The sequence below is a fragment of the Gopherus flavomarginatus genome, chromosome 3 (genome assembly GCF_025201925.1).
Source record: "Gopherus flavomarginatus isolate rGopFla2 chromosome 3, rGopFla2.mat.asm, whole genome shotgun sequence".
NCBI classification, from domain to species: domain Eukaryota; kingdom Metazoa; phylum Chordata; order Testudines; family Testudinidae; genus Gopherus; species Gopherus flavomarginatus.
Window position 1 is genome coordinate 194,818,591 of NC_066619.1, and position 22,137 is coordinate 194,840,727.

The following is a 22,137-nucleotide window of genomic DNA, read 5'->3' on the forward strand; positions in this document are numbered from 1 at the left end:
AGTGCACTAACTCCATTAGAGCTAGCATAAGCGTGTCCACACAAGCAGGGAATCACACCCAAAGCTCCAAGTAGGGCTCTCTTGTGCCTTATTTGTTAAATAAAAGTTAGAATCCTGTGCAAAGTGTCTGTGTGTGTTATATGCTACACTTACACTGTGCCTTGAGAGAGTTAAAGTGTAACCCTGTAAGTGGGTGCAGACTCACCTGGCGGTGCCTCCTGCTGGCTGTCCTCAGGAATTAGCTCACCAGCTGTTGGAGCACCCTCCACCACTAGGCCACCATGTCCCTCCCAGGACCCCAGTGCCCTGTTGTCTGGGGTGCTGTCCCCTGGCAGTACCCCCCCCCAGTTCTGGGTTTCCCCAGCCTAAGGGAACCCCCAAGTCTCTATCCCCACTTCACCTCAGTCTTAGCTACTGCCCAGTCTCCATCTAGCCCCCATTCACTGGGGCAGACTGCAGTATGAGCCACTCATCACAAGCAAATGCCCCTACAACCCAGTACCTAATAGGCCTTACCAGGCCTGCAACTTTCCTAGGCCAGAGCTCCCCAGCTCCCTTGGCCTTTCCCCAGCCCTCCACCACTCCAGATACCTGGTTAACCTCCCTATAACCAGACCCTTCTCTTTTTTTTTTTTTTTTTTTTTTTTTTTTTTTTCTCTCTCTCTCTCTCTCTCTCTCTATGTTCAGAGAGAGACTGTTAAGCACCTGGCTCCCAGCCTTTTTATACAGGCCAGCTGTGGCTGCTTCCCCAATCAGCCCAGCTTTTAGAGCTGCAGCCCTCTCCAGGGCTGCTTTTACCACTGCAGCCCTCTCAGGCAGGAGCAGGGGACTACCCCGCTACAAACCCCAAATGCTCAAACCTTTGGTGGGTTTCTGGGAGAGGGTGTGTTTAAGCTACAGGGGAATCTAAGAAGTCAGCACTGGTTCTGAGGTCTGGGCAGAGGACCACAAGGTCACAGCTCTCAGAAAGGAAGGTGCAGACCCTCTGTCTAATACTGAGTGTGCCTGGGGACCCCCAGACTGCAACTGTGCTAGGCTATGTTCAGACCCTGGAGGCTTAAAACACCCAGGTCCGTTCACAGCAGTCCAGCGAGTGGGCATGAAGGGTTGCTCAACCAAATTTGTGACACTGATATAGAAAGTTTTTGTCAGTTTATCCAGGGAGAAAGTGATATTAACAAGAGCCTCCCAGGTGGGCATCTGGGGAGTCATCATTTGATGTTCTTGATGTTTTTGTTTGTTTGTTTTGGTAATTTTGAAAAACTCACTTTTGCAAAAAGGGCATTTCCCATCAGAAAATCATTCTCATGGAAAATTCCCAACCAGCCCTAATACTAACTACTGAGACTCTCACTTGGCTGGTGTAGGAAAGTCTTTCTTGCAGTCACTAGTTGAGGCAATTTGGCCCAAACCAAAGAAGAAAAGTCTCCCACTACAACTCTACCTCACATTCCAATCATACATTTAAAGAACAACTGAATGTGGGAATCAATTCAAGCTATTCCAGACTGACTCCTGGGCCCAGATCCATAAACAGAGTGCCATTTACATACATGTAAGCCAATGCAGGCAGACTATGAAAGATGCATCCGGAGAAAAATTTATTGCCATAAATAAGACATGTACAGATGTTTACAAAACTTAGAAATACCTTGACAAGACAAACAGTTTACGCAGCATAAAAAATAGAGTTAAACATCTACAAAGATTGTGATTTATAAATAATGGAGAAAGAGGAAGAGTGGATGTGGAAGGTGGAACTCCCATGTGTATGACAGTGGTCTGTACATTAATTCAGATATTTTAAAGAACTATTTTAATCTAAATAATTACATGGCTGTATTAATTTGTTTGGCCTACATATCTCAGTTATATTTGAAGGATAATTCCTGTCTCAGAGGGATCCGTTCTCTTCTCAGGGTGCATGGCCATTAGTAGTTATGCACAGGTTCAAGAAGAACCACATGGAGCTTCCCTTCCTTATGCCACTGGTCACATAATTAAAGAGGGTAGAATTTTTCCCGCAGAGCATGGAACCCTAAGATACCAATAAATAATTCAACAAAGAAATTAATAAAACCAGATGGATAATTCCTTTTAGACTTAACCAGATTTTAGGATTTTCCTTTAAAAGTCCACGGGGAGGGGGGGGAATAAATCTAAAACCAGACTGCTAAAACATAGGCACTAGAGGTCAGTCACTCTCTCGTTGCACTTAAATGAAAATCAAATAGGTTGAACAAGCATTATTGGTATGTAAATTTGTCTGAAATTTTTTCCATATCTTTTAAACTAATTAATAATATGTGTAGAATGAGTCTGAGGTAGCCTGTGTGTTGGAGATTTTTAAAAAAAAAACCCATAAAGGCAATATAGTGCTTGTACTAAAATAGTATTTCTTACTGAAAGAGCTCAGTGCTCTGCTCCGGAATCTGACATTTTGCCCTTCTATGTTTTATTTTTGTAACTGGCGTTTGCAATCTTTCCTTCATGCTTTGTGTTTACAATATGTATTTATATAATAAACGCATAATACAAATAATACTTTTGTTCTCTATGAGGTCTCACATGATCTAATGTTCCTTATCCTCTTTTTCCACTTCTTTCAAGTACCAGCCAGCTCTGTTGAGATTCCCTGGCACTTGCTGACAAATGTTTAGGTGGTGCCATTGCCAGATCTTAATGAGCCCACAAGGGGATTCTACAATAGCCATGTCACTGTCCCCAGAAATTTCTTATTTAAGTTCTCTTGGTTCAGTGCTCTGGTTTGAAATGCAACTCACTGGTTTAAGTCACAGTTTGAAGGGTTAGCATGAATGTCCTGCCTGGTCAATAGCCTCCTCTCCTTTTGAGCTAAACTCTTGGTATGGAGGGGCAAAACCATGGAATTAATTCCCTGGAGTTGCAGGTTTGTAGCTTCCACTATTAGCTTTAATGTAAAATACATAATGTGAAGCTACAATAGGAAATTTTGACTACTCAGCCAGATTTCTGATCTCATTTAGGCTGGTTTAAATCCAGAGTAGCTGTTTTTTTCAGTGAACTTACTTTGGACTTACACCACTGTAACAGAGAGCAGAATCAGGCCTGCTGACACCAAACACTAACCTGCTAGAATTCTGTGGGTTTTATCTCCTGCACTTCACAACACAGCCTCAAGTTTACTGTTAAAACAACCTTCTAGGTATCAGAACATTTAAGAGTATGAAACTCTGTTCTCAATTACCCTAATGAAAATCCAGAGTAACTCCAGTGATCCAGTTAGTTTGGCTTTACACCAGGGTGATTAGGGCTCCGATTCTGCAATACATTTTGTACAGGCAGACCTCTCTGGCCACACACAGCTCACTGCCAGGGGGGCGGGGGAAGGTGTGAGACTAGGAACAAAATTTGGCCCACAATAGTATTTATAAGCAATACTTACACCTATACTTCCTCAAAGTGGATATCACACTGATGAGGAACATAAATAGGCAGATTAGACTAGATAGAAGGCTGACTGCATGGAAGGAAACCGATATCTATAGCAGTGCAGTTAGTTACCCCTGAAGAATTCAGATCGATCAAAGCATTTTGAACTTTCTGACATTTTACTTCAAAGTTTAAGAGCAGTTTATTTGAGAGAAAAAAAAAGGTTTTTTAAGTAGCAAAAGAGTTATACTAGCTTAAACTGGAAGGTACTATCATTCTAGGTCTATTTTCAGTGGTTTACAGCTTAGTGCAACTCCCTGCTCCAAGTTCAGGGGGGCATCTAAGATGTGGCTGGATTCCACTGAAGCCAGTGGCAACTGAGAGTGTTTAGCACCTTGCAGGAGGCACTCAGCACCTTGTTAGATCAGGCACTTAATTGAGAAAAGGTTCTGGGAGGTGATGCTTCTCCCACTTACATCAGTTCTGCCCTTTATTTCAATGGGAGGAGGAGCAGGCCCCAATATAACCATGTGATTCACACTACAGAAACTGCAGTCAATTAAAAACTCAGGTTCAGCATTGCAGGATTCTGACAGAAAACCTGCAGATGTACATAATAATCCTGGGACACAGTGTCATTTTAACAGAGAACACCAAAAACAACAGTGCACTTTGGAACTGAAGTCTCAGAAAAGAAGCTTAGTTTAAACATTTTCACATTGACTGGGGTTTCTAAAGGTCAGTGAAGAGAAAAATGAAAATTTGGGCCTTGATCACATGTTTCTTTGTCTTTCTGGAATGCAGGTACCCAGGGAAGTGTCTTTTTCCTTGGAGATGCTACAGTGTTTCAGGTGAAGAAGGGTGTGGATTCTGTGCAGCTTGGACTTCAGTAACACAGGGTGAACTATCTTAGTTCCAGTACCTTTGAGGCAGTGATTTCCCTATACCCCCCATGAATCCCACCCCCTGAGTTTTTTGAACTAGTTACATGCCAAGTTAGTGATTGTTTGGAAATTTGAATTGAAATTAAAACATTAATACGCACTTTAAAAGCATATAAAGTGTATGATAAAATACTGAAAAAGTATAATAGATTTGAAAAATATCAACATAGACTATACAGCTGTTGTTTTTTATGACAATGTCAGTGCATTCTTTTCAGTGATGTTGGCCAACCTAATAATTTCAAATTATGATTTGTAAGCAAAGTCTAAATGTGCTCTCTCTGACAGCTAGTGATGAGCTGGGGGGAAAGGCTTCAGGATCAGATTGTATTTACATTCACACCTAATCTGCCTAGGTATCCAGCAAACAGAGCTGTGTCATCCAAGTGACAGATTTTTGGCTGGGGTTGGGTTACAAATCACTTGAATGTGAGGGAGGGTTGGGGAATGAAATGTTGTTGTTATTGTATGAGTAAAGGGGAGTAGAACTTGTCATAAACAGATAGCTAAGGGTTAATGTCTCTTCCACCTGAAGCACCTGACCAGAGGACCAATCAGGAAACCGGATTTTTTCAACTCTGGGTGGAGGGAGTTTGTGTCTGAGTCTTTTGTCTGTCTTCCTGCTTTCTCTGAGCTTTGGAGAAGTAGTTTCTACTTTCTAGTCTTCTGTTTCTAAGTGTAAGGACAAAGAGATCAGATAGTAAGTTATATGGTTTCTTTTCTTTGGTATTTGCATGAATATAAGTGCTGGAGTGCTTTGATTTGTATTCTTTTTGAATAAGGCTGTTTATTCAATATTCTTTTAAGCAATTGACCCTGTATTGTATCATCTTAATACAGAGAGCCCATTTGTATGTATTTTTCTTTCTTTTTATATAAAGCTTTCTTTTAAGACCTGTTGGAGTTTTTCTTTACTTCAGGGAAATTGAGTCTGTACTCACCAGGGAATTGGTGGGAGGAAGAAATCAAGGGGAGATCTGTGTGTTGGATTGCTAGCCTGATTTTGCATTCCCTCTGGGGGAATAGAAAAGTACTTTTGTTTCCAGGACTGGGAACAGAGAGGGGGGAAGGGAAAAGGATTATTTCCCTTTGTTGTGAGACTCAAGGGATTTGGGTCTTGGGGTCCCCAGGGAAGGTTTTTCAGGGGGACCAGAGTGCCCCAAAACACTCTAATTTTTTGGGTGGTGGCAGCAGGTACCAGGTCCAAGCTGGTAACTAAGCTTGGAGGTTTTCATGCTAACCCCCATATTTTGGACGCTAAGGTCCAAATCTGGGACTAAGGTTATGACAGAACTGTACTTAGCCTGTGCTGATTGAGGGCATCAAGAGACAGGGTGGGGACAGGTGTTTTGCTTGATTGTCTGTCTGAGTCACAATTACTGTTTGACCTGCCCCTCTCCACTGTTTAAAGAGAAAGCTGATTAGGCTCCATAGATAGTCTTTTGTTTTGTTAAGTGACCACAGCAGCTGAAATGACTGATCATCAGGTTTAAGTGCTTAGACCTATCATGGGATGGTGTTTCTGTGGAAGAGACAGCCCAGTCTGCACTAGCAGCGAGGTTCCCCCACTAAGAGCTCAGCTGAAATCACTGAGAGCTGAGTGGAACCTCAAGAGACCAACTTGCAGAGGTCACACTGGCAGGTGGCAGCAGGAGGTGATGGCACAGGGCCACTGGCAACAGAGTGATGGAGTGAACAGTGGCACAATGAACAACAGTGGCCAGAGCAAACAGTGAGCAGCTGGAGGAACAAGCAAGGTACCTTCTTGCCCCCCACCTGGGAGGTGAACTCACGTGAAAGCATCTCTGAAATCTGAGTCTCCACTGAACAAGGACAACACCAGTGAGTGGGGGTGGTGGAGGGAAAAGTGAGGGGCACGTTAAATAAACATTTATTTGTTGGACTATATTTTAGTGACTTTGCTCCAGAATGCTAGATTTGTGACTGGGAATGGAAACTTACATAAATGTTTCCTAGTAGGCCAAGATTTTTAAAATGCATTATTTGCCAAGGTTATCATCTCACATTGTTGCTATCTTGAGAGGTCATTATGTTGGGGAGTTTCTGTACTAAACTTTTATTTAATTTTTACATAAGAATGGCCATACTGGATCAGACCAATGGTCCATATAGCCCAGTATTCTGTCTTCCGACAGTGGTCAAGGCCAGCTGCTTCAGAGGGAATTAACAGAACAGGTAACCATCAAGTGATCCATCCCGTCACCCATTCCCAGCTTCTGGCAAACAGGCTAGGGACACTCCGAGCATGGTGTTGCATCCCTCCTCATCCTGGCTATAGCCACTGATGGACCTATTCTCCAGGAATTTATCTAGTTTTTTTTTAATCCTGTTATAGTTTTGGTCTTCACAGCATCCCCTGGCAAAGAGTTCCACGGGTTGACTTTGTTGTGTGAAGACATACTTCCTTTTTGTTTTTTTAAAACCTGCTGCCTATTAATTTCATTGGGTGACTACTAGTTCCTGTGTTATGTGAAGGATTAAATAACATTTCCTTATTCACTTCAGTCAAGATTTTATAGACCTCTATCATGTCCCTCCTTAGTCATCTCTTTTCTAAACGAAAATTCCCAGTCATTTTAATCTCTCCTCCTGTTTCATACCCCTAATCATTTTAGTTGCCCATCTCTGTATCTTTTCCAATTCCAATATATCTTTTTTGGGATGGGGTCACCAGATCTGCAGACAATATTCAAGGTGTGCACGTACCATGGATTTATATAGAGGCAATATTTCCTGTCTTTCCGAAAATGTACTAGAAAATCCTTTTGCCTCTGAGCTGCAGGAGAATTACAAACTGCTGGGTTCTTTGAGATCTTTAGCATCTGGCAGTCTTTACAATGTTCCATTTGTAAGATCAATCTGAACACAGACTTATCTAACTTGCCATAGAGTTAAAATCAACTTTGAAAAGTATCTACCAAGATGGGATGGATTTAAGTAGCGAGGCTGGTGGATTACTTTTGCTATTATGTTCAGAGAAGACTATTGCCATTCTCTCTCTTGTGAGTCTACTGTTGAAACCACTTGGGTCATTAAACGATGCCATCCAGGCATCTGCTACAACAGTAGTAGATCTTTGTCCAGCAATGGAAGCTACATTTAGATCAATCAGAGAGCTATCCATTGAAAAAGTATTGGAAGAAGCAAAGACTTCTGTCCAGAAGTTGACTAATGAAGGTATTTATATTGAATCCTTAAGTAAAGAGGACAAGAAGTCTTTGGTAAGACAACTGAAAAAGTACACAGACTTGATTCTTAAAAAAATCTACAACAACGACTTCTAGATTCTACTCAACCTCTATGTAGCTTTTACAGATGCCTGTCCTATAAAACACTGACAGTTGAGTGGAGTGATGCACTACCAGCAATGGGGCTGCCATGTGACCAGGACAGAATAGAGAATTTGAACACAGAGTGGAATATCATACAATGAATGAATGAATGAATGAAGATTTGACTTCAATTTCTTTATCATCACTAGTGGCTCGACCTGATCTTCGTGCTATGTTTCCTGGGATGAAAGAAGTAAGAATTCATCTCATGCTACTCCCAGTCACAACAGCTACAGTTGAGCATTCTTCTTCATCATTGAATAGAACTGAATAGAAGCCACCAAAGATGAATGTATTGCATTCAAGAAGTTCATTAACAGAGTTGTGCAAAATTATAACAAGAAACCAAGAAGGATGTAGATGTAGTGCTTCATAGAAGGCTTGAGTAGCCAACTTTAATTTGTGTGATTTTTAAAACACAAAATGGTCATGAAACATTTTTCAGTTTTTACTATAGTGCCATACAGCCTACCGTGACCCTCAGTCTCACCCCCCCACTGGCCTTGACCACCCCACCACCACCCCCACAAATTCAAACACCCTCTCTAATTTCAATTCCTGGGGAACCACTGTTTTGCGGCCTTCTGAAGGCTGCAACATTTGGCCCATTAAATGTTTCTAATGAGAATGGTAGTATGCTGTAGTCTACTGAACATTGTATAATATACCTACATCTTCATTGCCTAAACAGAAGATTTTTTTTAATCTATATTAATCTCACTTTTAATCATATCCTCATCTGTGTCTAATAAGTGAAGTAAGTTCCCCTCACAGTTTCCTCTGCATCTTCCCACCAAGCAGAGTGACTTGTTGCACCATAGAACGGGGATCAGGTTTGGCCTGCAGCATCTGCAGATCACAAGGCTCCACACTGAGGGCCCAGTCTTGCAAACATGTATGTAAATCCTTGACTATTCATGCAACTAAAGTTTCTCGTGTGTCCATATTTGCAAGATTGGGGCCTCACTGGAAATTGCCTAAAAAGGGATGAGGAAGGGGCAGATGTATGGACCCACCCCAGCTTACATTACTGCCTGGGTGTGCCAGGTGAGCAAGCTGCAATATCCTAAGGAATGGCATGGCAAGAGCACATGCTCCTTGCAAGCTGGGAACAATCCTTCTCCTTTCGTTTTGTACTGCTGGAACAGTAGTAATAATAAAAATGAAATTATTATTTACAGTTAATTCAGCGTACAATTTTATGATGTATATATTTCACTGAAGACAAACTGTTTAAGATTATTATTATTTAAATGATAACTTGAAGGGGCTTTCTATTTAATAGGTACTAACCATACCCCATCCTAAATGGGCTGAATATTAGTTAACAGAAAGCACCCTCAAATTATCATAACTTCAGTCTGCTCTTTGTATTGATAAACTGTCCCTAGTTAGGGTGGATTGTCCTATGTAATATAGCAAAATATTGATTGATTTCCCACTCTGCTACACATCTCTAAAATGCTCTGTCAATATACTTCAGTGGAAGTAAAAAAAAAAATTTTCTCCTAAATGTCCCGATTTCTGGTGGGACTAAATTTGGAATAAGGACTTTGATGTTATGTTCCCTGAGGGAGGTCCTAGAACATCTTGTCTTTAACAATGACTATGTTGTTTTAATTTTACAGTAGTGTAGTGCTCAGTCCCTGTGATATGTCTGTGTATTCAAATGAATAAAGCATTTATGTTTTTATAAAGGGTCTACCAGGAACACTTTGTTTTTAAATATTTAAAGTCCTTGAGTTTTAGGTTCTCCCCCTTTTTAATACACAGTATTACGTAGTAGTAAGGGTTTTGTTTTTTTTTCCCATCAAACCATTTGTTGCTACCACTAGGTGGCCTGGTTTTCAAAGCAATCCTTAAGGAAAGACTCATCACAAGTGTATTTTTCTAGAGTTTTGTATTTTCAGGAAGTCTTGATCCATATCTGGAAGAAAAGGGGGGGGAATAAGAGATTTGATAAAATTTACAAAAATCGTATCAAATGTTAAAATAAGTTATTTATTTTCCTCTTTCAGATATAGTGATGGATTTCCTCCAAGTTTTTTCTGTGAAATCCTTTGAGATTTTTTCCCCATGAGATGTGGCTATTGAGTCTCTAAACAGTCAGACACAAGCAGTTATAAAATTACACTATTGGCTGAAGAGGTTTGCCTACTCTTGCTACAAACAACACCTGAGCTAGAAAAGAATAAAACTAAACAATTTTCTCCATGATCAGTGTACATCATGGTCAAAATCCTTCTAGGCTTACTTACTCCAAGTAGTATTTACTGATAGGCTTTTTCTCATTGAAGTAAAGAGGATTACTCAGGTAAGTGATACTCAATATAGGCAAGGTTGGAGAATCAGTCCCTTTGTCCATTTTCAGTACTTTTTGTGCAGTTTCATCTTTTTACCTGTATAGTTTTTTCCCCCGTCTGCACAGCCCTTTCACAATTTTTTTTTCAAAAGTTAGGAAAAAGGGGATCTTAAAGTCATAAATATTAGCAGGTGGATTCAGGGGCAGGAATGGGAGCTAAAACTGCTTTTAACAATAGACCTATTAATATGCTTCCTATATGCTTACCTCACTCAGTAATGCCCACACAGGAGAATCAGAATGGATAGATAAACGAATAGCCTGTATTTTTCCTACTGATAGACTGATGATGCCTTCTGCTACTCCATTATCAAATGTACCTATGTATAAACAAAACCAATCAGCACTAGTATGAGCTATAATGAAATGCATTTTTCTAGTGGAGTTAGCACAGACAGTTTTAATGTCCATAATAAATATTACCTAAGGCCCAGATTCCCAAGAGTACTGAGGCACCTAAGCTGGGGAGTTAGATGCCAAGTCACATTTTTAGGGGCCACTGTTTAGTCCATTTGGCTGCTGCCTAATCCTGTAGATGCCTAAGCTCACTCTGAACCTAAATTTTTGCATTAAAGGTTCCTGCCTCTGGGCAGGAACACTGCTGCCTCTAAGTACCTGCACACCAATCTCCTGCCTAAACCCCAGAGAGCTCCTCAGACCAGGTGAGGATAGGTGGGTAGACACCTATCTTGCCTGTGGGGCCCAATCTGTATGTGTGCTCAAAGACCACTTAATTCCACACACAATGTCGAGAGGAGGAAGACCTCCCTTACAACTTTTAGCCCAGTGGTTAGGGTACTCACCTGAGAGGTGGCAGATCCTTGTTCACATCCTCTCTCCTCATCAGGCTGAGGAGGGATTTGAATCAGGGGATCTCATGCACCCCAGTACCCTAACCGCTGGGATAATGATTACAAGGGTCATCCTCCCTCTCACAGCTGTTTTGTGTGAAGTTAGGCAGCCTCTGAACATTATTGAAAACATTCTTTTGGTGTCCTACAAATTTGTGATGTTGACAGTACATCAGTGTATCACTAACAGAAAATACTGTTTAATAGATTTTTATCATGTTAAGATGTACAAGCTCTTTTTTTAAAAATAGCATATTCTGACGAAACTTTCACCTTTGTTGCTGGCTGAACCACAAGTTAATGATGTCAAAATCAATTAGCTCAAGCTGCAAAACTCAAGTCACAGTTAATTATCCTACTGAGGAGCTTGAAATGATTGGGCTTTTTCTTTAATTTAAAACCTTCACTATCCCCTTTACTAAAGTTGGTTTTCATTAGTCTGCCATACTGAATTCTAAGTAACCAAACCACATACTGCAACATGCAGAAGTTGAAAATGTATTCTTCGATTACTAGTTGACTTTGAAATTCGGAGTTTCTTATAGAACTAATGGAGCTTTAAAGTGTATAGGGTTTTGGTTTTTTAAATAGTGTGTATATATAAGCAAACTGTTTCAGTCTTTGAAATGATAAGAAGTAGTTTACCTATCTTTAAATATCCATCTTTGGTTGTTTGGTAGTTAACTTTGTCTCCATGGTCTACTGCATTTTTTAATACTTCTGTTTCCTGTAACAAAACAAAAGCGTAGAAGTCCCAACCAGGTTTTATAAAATATATTTTTTCCAACCTTCATTCATAAAATGAGTAGTACTGGGTATTGCAGTGGGAAATGAGACACTTACAGCAGCAGGCCAAACTTCTACAGTAGTGTTAAACAGTTTATCACCAGGGTGTTCCATGTTTCCACTTCTAAAGAGGTACCTGCCAGTGAGAACTATATTATTTCTGCATATTTTTGTACGGTAGAAGATTCTAGGTGAATAGTTCTCAAGAATAATTTCTGAAGTAAAACTTTAAATATACGTTCTTTATTTCAAATAGCATGTCAGTGAAGCCAGAGACAGATGTTAACATTTGCAGCTATTTGGCCAAACTGCATTAAAACCTTTAAATTTCAAACAATATATCCCAAAAGACAACCTGTTCTGGAAACAGTGAAAGGGGAAAGTAACACCATGCTGAATTGTCACTAATCTTTCTCCCTTTCAGTGCTCAAATCCCAATCAATCTAACCCATTCCAAGCTTCACTAGCCCTTACACACAGACCCCAATAGTCCCATATCATTCCAAAGCCTACCTGAGGCCTGCAACACCCATGCAGGCAGCTGCATAAGGATCATCCCCATGTCTTGCTATAAGAGTGTGGACCTCCTTGAAAATCCAGCATTTTAGGTACCGAAAGTGGGCTGTCTCCTAATTTTTATGAAGCTTCCTTGATGACAGGATGTCCAACTAGCACCTCTTATTGTGGGACCCATATGCCAGTGGCAGCCCTCAGTTATTCATGGAGGTCTATTGATCAAGTGTTTCTAAGCAGCTCCAATATTGGCCAATAGGTAACAATATTGCCAACTTCAAGCATTCAAAAATCATGAGTTAAGCCCCAAAAAAACTCATGAGATTTAAAAAAATACTTTTTGGATTCTTTTCACTTGCCTTCTGGGCTTGGAGCCTCTTTAGATTTCATGCTTATAATAGTTTCTTTGCAACCATTCAGGCTCATAAGTTTTTGTTTTGTTTTGTTTTAAATAAAACCTGAGATTCTCACTTTCACATGAATCCTGCAGCTGAGGCATTAAGAAGAACTCCAAATATAAGGTTCACAATAAAAATTAAGCAGCACTAGAGTAGTGGGGCATCAGCTAGAAAAGGCAATGTTGTGTAGAAGCCACCTTCTTCCTGTTTAGACCCCACACTGGAAAAATGGAAGATACGGACTATAAGTTTATTAACATGTACGCTATTAAATTATGAACGTTGTGAGTCACAGCAGTTTCCATTTATGCTGCATTATTTGTTACAATATTGTTATGGTGGGGTCACCTGATGGGGATATTACACATGATCTTGTAAATTCTTTTTGAGTGTGTAAGCAGTGTAAAATCTTTGAATAAATGTTTGGATTGTTGTTAGTTAGCAAAGCAGTTTCCTCCCTGCCATATTCTCTCTAACTTGAGTCTATTCTTGAGGCAGAGGTACTCCCTAAGAGTGTGGCATGGGGGTTTTGGTGAAGTTCCTTGAAAGATGAGATGGGCAAACAATATTCAGGCTGCCTCTCTTCAAGTAGGGCTTATGTAGTGCAAAATACACAAGCTGCACTAAGAAAATATCCAGATCTGTCAACTAGGTTACCAATTTCTCATCCAGTGTGGAACTGACCCACAAGACACCAGAGGGGCAACAGTATTTTTTCATTACATTAATTTGTTGTAAAATACATTTTACAAATCTAGTGGTATAAATTATTTCATCTACATTATTTATGATGGAGAATGCATTTCACAATGTATTTTTGCAAGTGTCTTTTTCTGGGAAGCCAAGAGAGGAAACATTATTTGTCAAAGGAGACAGGATGGACATATGTAAAATAATTAACGATACAGAGAACGAAAGTTAGGAACTTTCATTTACCCCTTCTCATAATACACAAGAGAGTACATTTAACTAGATGAAAGACAACATTTTAAGCATGATAAAACAAAATAATTTTTCACATAACACATAGTTAACCCGTGGAGCTCACTGTCAAAAGATATCAAAGCCAAGACTAGGACTAGAAAAATTTTACATTTATATGGATAATGAGAACATCCACAATTACATTAGACAAATTAAAAAGTTTAGGTGTATAAATCCTCTTGTTTTAGGGCATAAGCCAACTACAAATTTAAGGGGCTAGGAAGAATCTCTCCCTGTAAATAGGTTATTCCAGAATTGTCTGCTATGGGCTTCCTTGCTCCTTCCTCTAAAGATATCTCAAAGTGGCCACACTCAGGAATAGCATATTGGATTAGAGGGACCACTGGTCTGATCTGCTACGACAATTCCGGTTTCATCATAGAAAGGGCAGGTCTGCAGCTCAGTGAATTCAACAAGAATCTAATTGTAAGTGTGAACCCACTCCTAGAGCGTGTCTCCAGGATCTCCTGAATCTTTGGAGGATCACTTCCTAATATCTGCAAAAGAAAAACTTCCAACCTGCACACAGGAGGCACACAGGAGTCACACCGAACAGGAGTACCTGACCTGGCCTTCCTGCAGAGTTAGAAAAATCCTTTGCCCACTGCTCTGTTCTCAAACCAACAACACCTCAGTCCAATTTAAAAATGGTGCAAGCTGCCACAAGGTGACTAGTAGGATGGTATAAGTTAAAGCAGACCTTGTCCAATTTTAATTTATATTCACATCACTGCAAGAATTCCTAACAGTCCTGGCAACACAGGAAAGCCCCGCCAATGCACTCCAGTGTTGGGAAAAACTATGCTCTTAGGCCAAACAGCATTTCACCACTAAAACTCTGTTTTAAAAGTTATAAAACTGGTTCTTTAAGAAACCTAAATATGTGGCATGTATTGGAAATTCATAACCATATGTTGTTGTAAAATATGAGTATATAGCATAAAATATATTAGAAATGTTTACAAGTCAGACAAAATACAAGAGGCTTAATTCTGATCTCACAATAGTGTTATGTTGTTGCAGCTATATTTAATTCAATGATTTACACCAATGTAAATTCAGAAGGTCCTTGCCCAGGCTCTCACCCCTGTCCTCTAAGTCCTTCCCTAAAACATTTCTTCCTTAAGGAACATGAACTCTAGCCTTCCTCACAAAGAAGTATAAATGAAATAATAGAGGGAAGCCTTAAACAAAGCAACAAAAATTAATACAAAAACTTTAGAACTGCCAAGATGTGTTGCAGTCGTAGGATTTTCTGTTGGTATTTTGTATCATTTAGAATAAAAAGATAAATAATAATAATGTAGCATGCATTAAATGTATTGATGTATGATTTGACCATATCCTTCCAGCCACCCTTTCTGAAAGCAGAAAGGAATGGCCTAATGGGCCATTGGTAAAGATGCAGCAGCCAGAATCTTGTGTCTGAAGCTGATTTCAAGGCTGTAACAGACCATTAGGGTCACCACTTTGTGGTAGGTTTAGCATTTTGAAATAAGTAAAAGAATGCAATGATTGTTTTCTCCTGCATTTCAGTGTGATGTTCCTGTTCAAATGCTTTGTGTAAATCAATCCTGTTTTGTGTGTGAATGAGGATTGTGTATGTTAAAAGATAATTGTGAAGGCCATCACTGGACCAGATGTTCTAGGAAGGAATCAAGGACAGACATAAAGGCACCCAGAGATTGCAATACACCCCTATTGAGATGTCAGAGGAGGGTAAATTGACAACTCTAAAAGATGTGGCAGGCACCTGTCATAAACAGATAGTTAAGGGTTAATGTCTCTTTTACCTGTAAAGGGTTAACAAACAGTAAACCAAAAATACCTGACCAGAGGACCAATCAGGAAACAAGATACTTTAAAATCTCAGTGGAGGGAAGCCTTTGTTTGTATTTTTTGGGTTTTGCTTTGTTCTCTCTGGATTCTGAGGGGGACCAGACATGTAAGCAGATTCCTCCAATCTTTCTGAAAAAATCTCTTCTGTTCTAATTTTAGTAAGTACCAGGAAAAGGCAAGTTTAGTCTTTTGATTGTTTTCTGTATTTGCAAATGTGTAGTTTGCTGGGAGTATTTTAAATTGTATTTTGCTGGGGGGAGGCTTCTCTCTAGTGTCTAAGCTGAAAGACCCTGTAACTTTTAACATCTAAATTACAGACACAACTTTTTCTTTTTTTTTCTTTCTTTTTATTAAAAGTTTTGCTTTTTAAGACTTGTTTGATTTTTTTCCCCTTGTTGAGGTTCAAGGGAATTGAGTCTATACTTACCAGGAAATTGGTGAGAGACAGGGAGAGAGAAGGGAGGGGGGGAAGGTGGAATCCCTTTGTTTAGATTCACGGAGCTTGAATCTGTCTCTCTCTCCAGGATAGCCCAGGGAGGGAACGCCTGGGAGGGAGAGAGAGGGGGGCAAAGAAACCTGATTTCTCTGTGTTGTGATTCAAGGAGTTTTAATCACGGTGATCTCCTAGTGTACCCAGGGCGGGAAAGATCTGGGAGGAAGAAAGGAGAAGGGGGGGAAATGGTTTATTCCCCTTTGTTGTAAGACTCAAGGAATTTGGGTCTTGGCGTCCCCAGGGAAGGTTTTTGGGGGGACCAGAGTGTCCCAAAACACTATATATTTTTGGGTGGTGGCAGCTTATCAGATCTAAGCTGGTAATTAAGCTTAGAGGAATTCAGCTGGTACCCCATTTTTTGGACTCTAAGGTTCAGACTGGGGAATTATACCATGACAGCACCCATCAATGGGGACAAAATAGCTGATCAAAACCAGCATGGGGTAACTCCCTAAAAGGCTAATAAAAAATAAGAAGAACAATCTAAAAAAAAAAAGCACCCGACAAACAGCAATTGATTACAGCATGATGGAGCAAAACTCATTGGTCGCAATGAAGGAAGATCACTATATGAACAGGGTGCTTTGCCATGAAACTTTGGGTTTGTCCTGCCAAGACTTCCCCGGAGCATCGGGTCGTGACTGACAGAACCTGGCTCCTTTCTACCGGTGATCAACCTAGCTGGCCACTAGATTGATCAGGATTCTGGACTGGTAAGTATAATATTGACTGGCAAGACAGTGTGTGTGTGATTAAATGCATATGCTAATTGTTGTATCTCCAATAAATGCGGCATATTGCCCTTTCCCCTGAAAAAAATCCTGTACGCTTCTATAAGCATAACAGTATCACCACTCAATCCGTTGCTTTTCATTGTTTTCACCATAGGGTTTACATTGATTTCTTTCTTTGTTAACTATTTAATTTTTATTCCTGTGAGGAGAAGTCTAGAATTCATAAGCTTTTAAGGAAGAAGTGTGTTTCAGGGAAAGCGTTAAAAAAGAGGAAAGGGGCATAGCAGACTTATTATACTTATTTAAATTGGCAGTTGTGGATACTCAAACAATAGAGAATTGGTAATCTTGACTGGATTCAAAACTAGGTATAAGTATCCTACCATATCATTTAGCACTTACCCATCTACTTTCAATGGCTGTAAAAAAGTGAATAAGATATAATCTCCAGCCACTGGAGAAAAAGCCCAAAAACAGTCCATTCCTTCATAAGCCTTTTCCAAAGTATAATGCTGGAATATTCTTAGGCTAGTAGTCACTTTTGCAGGGGGGTTAACATGTGCTTTATGTAGCATGTTTTTGTCAAAATCTTTATCCTGTTAGATGCAAAGAGATACAATATCACATATAAAGATTCATAATTCAGTGTTCAAATATCTTGGATCACAGAGGGCTGTTATTGAAAACAAAGTCATTATCTGAACTATTTTAATATAAAATGATATATTTAGGTTTTAAATGTTGCATCCCATATTTATGGGCGCTCCTTCAGTGAAACCACTAAAACTCAACAATAAGTTGTGTAACTATGAACTTTATCTATCATTTCCTAATGATGTAGAAGCTTTTCTGATGGGCAGGCTGTTCCATAATTGCCCATTACACCTTCTTTGGTAACATCTGGTATAGGCCACTGTCAGAGACAAATGGACTACATGAACCATTGGTCTGAGCCAATATGGTGATTTTTATATACTCATACAGCACTAACTGAACTCTTGAAGTCTTGTACTTAAGTGCTCTTATGTGGTTAGGACAACTGCTTTATGGGAGGAGGTATGCCACAGGCAATACAGACCTGTGCTGCATTACTAATAGAGCAGAATATAAGGAAAGGACAGTATCTAAGGAGAAAAGGCTACCAGAAGGAATCTCTTCATTTCCTCAGGAACCTCAGGAGAATCTTTGTGGGTAGACTAGAAATCAAGCCCTATGCTAGTTCGTATTATTTATATTGTTTATATAGCCATCCCAGGTGCTCTTGAGACGGTATTCACATCTGACTACTGTGGATCTGAGATGATCTAAACCTAATAAATGAGGCTCCCTGAGAAGGTGTTTCCTCCACAGTTTAAGCAGAGGAGCCTCTGATTGTCTGCAATAGGACACTGTAAGTGGAAAAACCCACTCTTGAATTCATGTGCCTCTCCAAATACCATCTCATCTCCCTTTCATCTCCAAGCTCATTAAATGCGATGTATGCAGTTGCTGTCAGGAGTTCTTCTTCCCAAATTCCACCCTAGACCCTCTCTATTTCAGCTTCCACCCCTTGCACTCCTCTGAAACAAGTCTCACTGAAGTCTCTTATGATCTTTTCCTAGCCAAAGCTCAGAACCAGTACTCCATCCTCACTCTCCTTGACCTTTCAGCTGCTTTCAACACAACAGACCATGCTCTTCTTGAAATATTGTCCTCCCTTGGCTTTTGTGACTCTGTCCTCTCCTTGTTCTCCTATCTCTCTAATCATTCCTTGTGTCCTTTGGAAGACATGCTATGTTCCCCCTTCAACTTTCTGTGGAGTCTCCAGAGGGGGTCCTTGCTACCCTTCTCTTCTCCCTTTACACCTTATCTCTAGGTAATCTCATCTGTGAACACAAATTCAACTGCCATCTCTATGCTGATGACTCTCAGATCTACCTCTCTACTCCAGACCCATCTCCTCCTGTCCAAACTAAAATCTCAGCTTCTCTCACTGACATCTCCTCATGGATGTCTAGACATAAGCTCAAGTTCAACATGGCTAAAACAGAAACTCTTCTTTCCCCTCTCCATCTTCTGCTAAGCCTACCACTCTACCTCCTTTCTCGATCATTGTGGACAACACTACCATTCTGCCCGCCACTCAGTCCAGTAAGATGGGATTTATCTTTGACTTGGACTTCTCTCTAGATCATCATATCCAGGCTGTGTCTAAATCTTGCAGATTCTTTCAGCATAACATCTCTAAGATACATTTTTTTTCTTATCCATCCACAGAACGAAAATTCTCGCTTGGCTCTCATCTCACATCCTGAGTACTGCAACATTCTTCCCTTGGCAAATGCAACTTTACCCCACTCATCCATTCAAAATGCTACTGTAATGATCATTTTCCTAGCCTGCCAGTTTGACCACATCACCATTATCTTTGAAGCCCTCCACTATATTTTATGTGATAAAAGGGGAGATAAACTACATTGTTGGGGTATGTAAAGGTTAAGTAAAGACCTGGGTAACCGCTAGCATGGTAACAGGGAGCAGGCACAGGCACGCACTGTCTCTTTGCTTGATAAAGTTGCTACCCTTTTCCCTCCCCTTCTGCTTGTTAAGGATTGATAAGCATTGCTGCTGCATAAGGAATATGGGGATCTAAAAGGATATTTTGTGTGTAAAGCAGTGTTATCTCCTCCTCCCTTCCTTTCCCAGCTCCACAAACGAGCTCGGGGACATGGCCCCTTCCTCCCTTCCCTGCAAACTGCTGATTAAGGGAATTCGTGGCTGCAATTATTGCAAAGAAATGTATCTTGGAAGTAAAAATGTCTGTAGAATATGCTTAATGCTGTAAACAGGGGCGAGGACAATTATATTAATATTCATTGTACGGGCGTTCATATTACTCTATAAAGGTTTTGAGGGTGTTGTAGTAAATATAGGCATTCACATACTAACTTAGATAAAAAGTGTGTGCTGTAACTAATTCAGTGCTTACTCAACAATTGGGTCAAGGGGAACAAGTACTGCAGTAAAGAAGCCCATCTACTCAATCTGCCTCTGAGTCCTCTTGCTCTAACATGTATGTCTTCACTTTCAATGCCCTTCATGGTCAGTCTCCACTTATCTTCCATTCACTACTGAGATGTTGACTCCAGCCCCTGCTCAGCTCCTGAGGCCAAACTTCATCATCCACTAGTAAGCCCTTTGTACTTTCTCCCATGCCACCTGTCACAGTCAGGAGGCGCTCCTCAAACATCTGCAAAGCTACCTCATTATCCTCCTCCACATCCCACCTCAAAACTTTCCTTTGCCATTATGCCTACAAAAAAATTGACAACAGTTAAGCTGCTGGTGTGCTGAGACCACTGCTTATCCCGCTGACCAATACTGTCTCACTGTTTCCTCATACTTCCCCATCTGTCTGTATCCTTCTGTTGTCTCTTGTTGTATATTTAGATTGTAAGCAATTTGGGGCAGGAACTGTCTTTTTGGTGTGTCTGTACATTGCCTAGTAGAGTGGGGCCCTGTTCCATGCTAGGGATCCTGGGCGCTATGATGGTACCACTACTACTAATTAATTGAAGGCCCAGACTCAGGGAAGATATCTTTATACGTCCTGTGAGTGTATTTCCCCCACTCAGTTCAGATTACAAATTAATATGTTCCTCTCGTCTCTCTCCTCCATTAATCTGCACTTCTGGTACATGAAATTTATCACCAAATACACAATGTTTTTTCAGTTCAAAAAGCAAACAAGTCAGAATTCACACAAATAATTTAGAAATATTTTGGGAAATTTTTTAAGAGTCTTACTTTTAAATTCTGTATTTTCCCAGCCAAAGATGAATGAATTCCCACATGCTGAAAGAGAGATGGCTTAGAACGGATACGCACATAGGCCTTTTGCCCTTCACAGTGTTTCTGGAAAGGAAATAAAAAAGATCATGTGTATGAATTTTCACCCCTCAACAACAAAGGGATAGGTCTACCATCAGTAATTCCATTTCATTACATAGCTATAGCTACAGTCCTTGTCCTGCAATCCATATTCACAAAAGTAATCCTTTGGTGAGTATCCCAATGACTTCTGTGAGACTCTGTAAGGACCATTCACATAAGGCAGAACTGGAACTCTTCACTTAAGCCTCTATTCTCTCAAAGTTTGAACATTACTAGGTTTTGTTTGGGGTTTTTTTGGTCAAAGAAATAACAATAGGAGAAATCAACTAAAGACCACTTTCCTGTCTATATTTTCTGTCTAAAGTGTGGAGGAATGTAATCCTAGCACAAGTTTAGCTGTATCTTACTGCAGGTTCTCTCTGAAAAAATTCAGTTTTTGAGCTCATCATATTATTTTTACCAAACTGCTCTGACCATAATCTGCATTGACCTCCTTGTTGTAGATCCTGGTCACTTTTCCAATCCTGACTCTGTTGTGTTTGATACAGGTAATTGTTACAACATTACGCTCGATCATCCTGAGAATGACGTGGCGCTCTCAAGCACTGGGTTTAAATTTTACTGTTCTAATTTAGGTACGACTTTGGACAACTGACAAACTGGGAAATGCAAGTACTGCCTTTCAGTAAGAATTTTTGTGATGTCTTGTTCCATCCGTCTGTCTTCTCAGATGAGAATATTCCCCTAAAAGTGATTTGTGCTCTGGATGTAAACAGCAGTGCAGTTTGAGACACTAAATATAATAGGCCATAATGATAAATATAAGGAAACATCATGACCTAAACAGAATAAAGCACAAGACTACAGGCAGAAGCCCTGGATTCTACTCTCAGCTCATCACTGAATCACTATGCAACCTTGGTAAATCACTTAATCTCCTTGTATCCCAGTTTCCACATATTTAAAACGGGCATGATAATATTTAACCAACTTTGTAAAGTGTTTTGAGCGCTATAGATGAAAGATGTTATGCACGTTCTAGCAGTACTAGTTAAAGTGAAAAGGGATGGAAAAGCTGCATCTAACTAGCTCAAATGCAAAATCTCAGATGGGATTTATGGCTCTTATTGAAGTACTAATTAGATACTCAAAGATAGCTGAGGACATATAAATAGAATAAAGTGTTTTTATATGTGTGTCTAAAGCAGATGTTCAGTAAAACAATGCCAGAAAAAGAAAGCGAATGCAAATCAGTGCACTGGCAGCTGTTTCTTTAGAAAAGGGTGCTACACCTTTTGAAACAAAAAGATACAATTGGGACACATTATTGTCCCAGCTGGTGGAATCAGTGTGTAGCTGTATGGTATTTTACCATAATCATAGTAACTACAAAATACTACCCCAGAACCTTGGTCTCTAATAAGTCCCTTTTTGTGCCACTGCAGCAATGCAAAAGGGACTTACCCACCTTAAAGCAACTTATGAGGATACTGCAATCATAGAGAAATCCTCAGTAAGGCGTAAGGTCCTAGCCTAGGGTGTGTTGTGTGCAAAGTTAGACCACAATACACTATAGCAGGGGTTCTCAACCTTTTT

General features: G+C 40.1%; 1 protein-coding gene across 6 annotated transcripts in view; it reads right to left on the reverse strand.

The window, feature by feature from the left end:
* Positions 1 to 9,589: 9,589 nt before the first annotated feature.
* Positions 9,590 to 22,137, reverse strand: part of MGAT4D (MGAT4 family member D) — a 113,154-nt gene continuing 100,606 nt past the window's right edge. For 4 of the 6 annotated variants that reach the window (XM_050946491.1, XM_050946494.1, XM_050946489.1 and 1 more), the window contains 6 exons: positions 20,455 to 20,562; positions 17,071 to 17,264; positions 11,765 to 11,843; positions 11,567 to 11,648; positions 10,278 to 10,390; positions 9,590 to 9,635 (listed from right to left, as the gene is read on the reverse strand). In XM_050946491.1, coding sequence (XP_050802448.1) covers positions 9,615 to 9,635; positions 10,278 to 10,390; positions 11,567 to 11,648; positions 11,765 to 11,843; positions 17,071 to 17,264; positions 20,455 to 20,562 — 597 coding nt within the window. In that variant the 3' untranslated portion in view covers positions 9,590 to 9,614. Of the gene's footprint in view, positions 9,636 to 10,277; positions 10,391 to 11,566; positions 11,649 to 11,764; positions 11,844 to 17,070; positions 17,265 to 20,454; positions 20,563 to 22,137 lie in introns of those variants that run through there. The other 2 variants (XM_050946490.1, XR_007773459.1) reach the window with 2 other exon arrangements.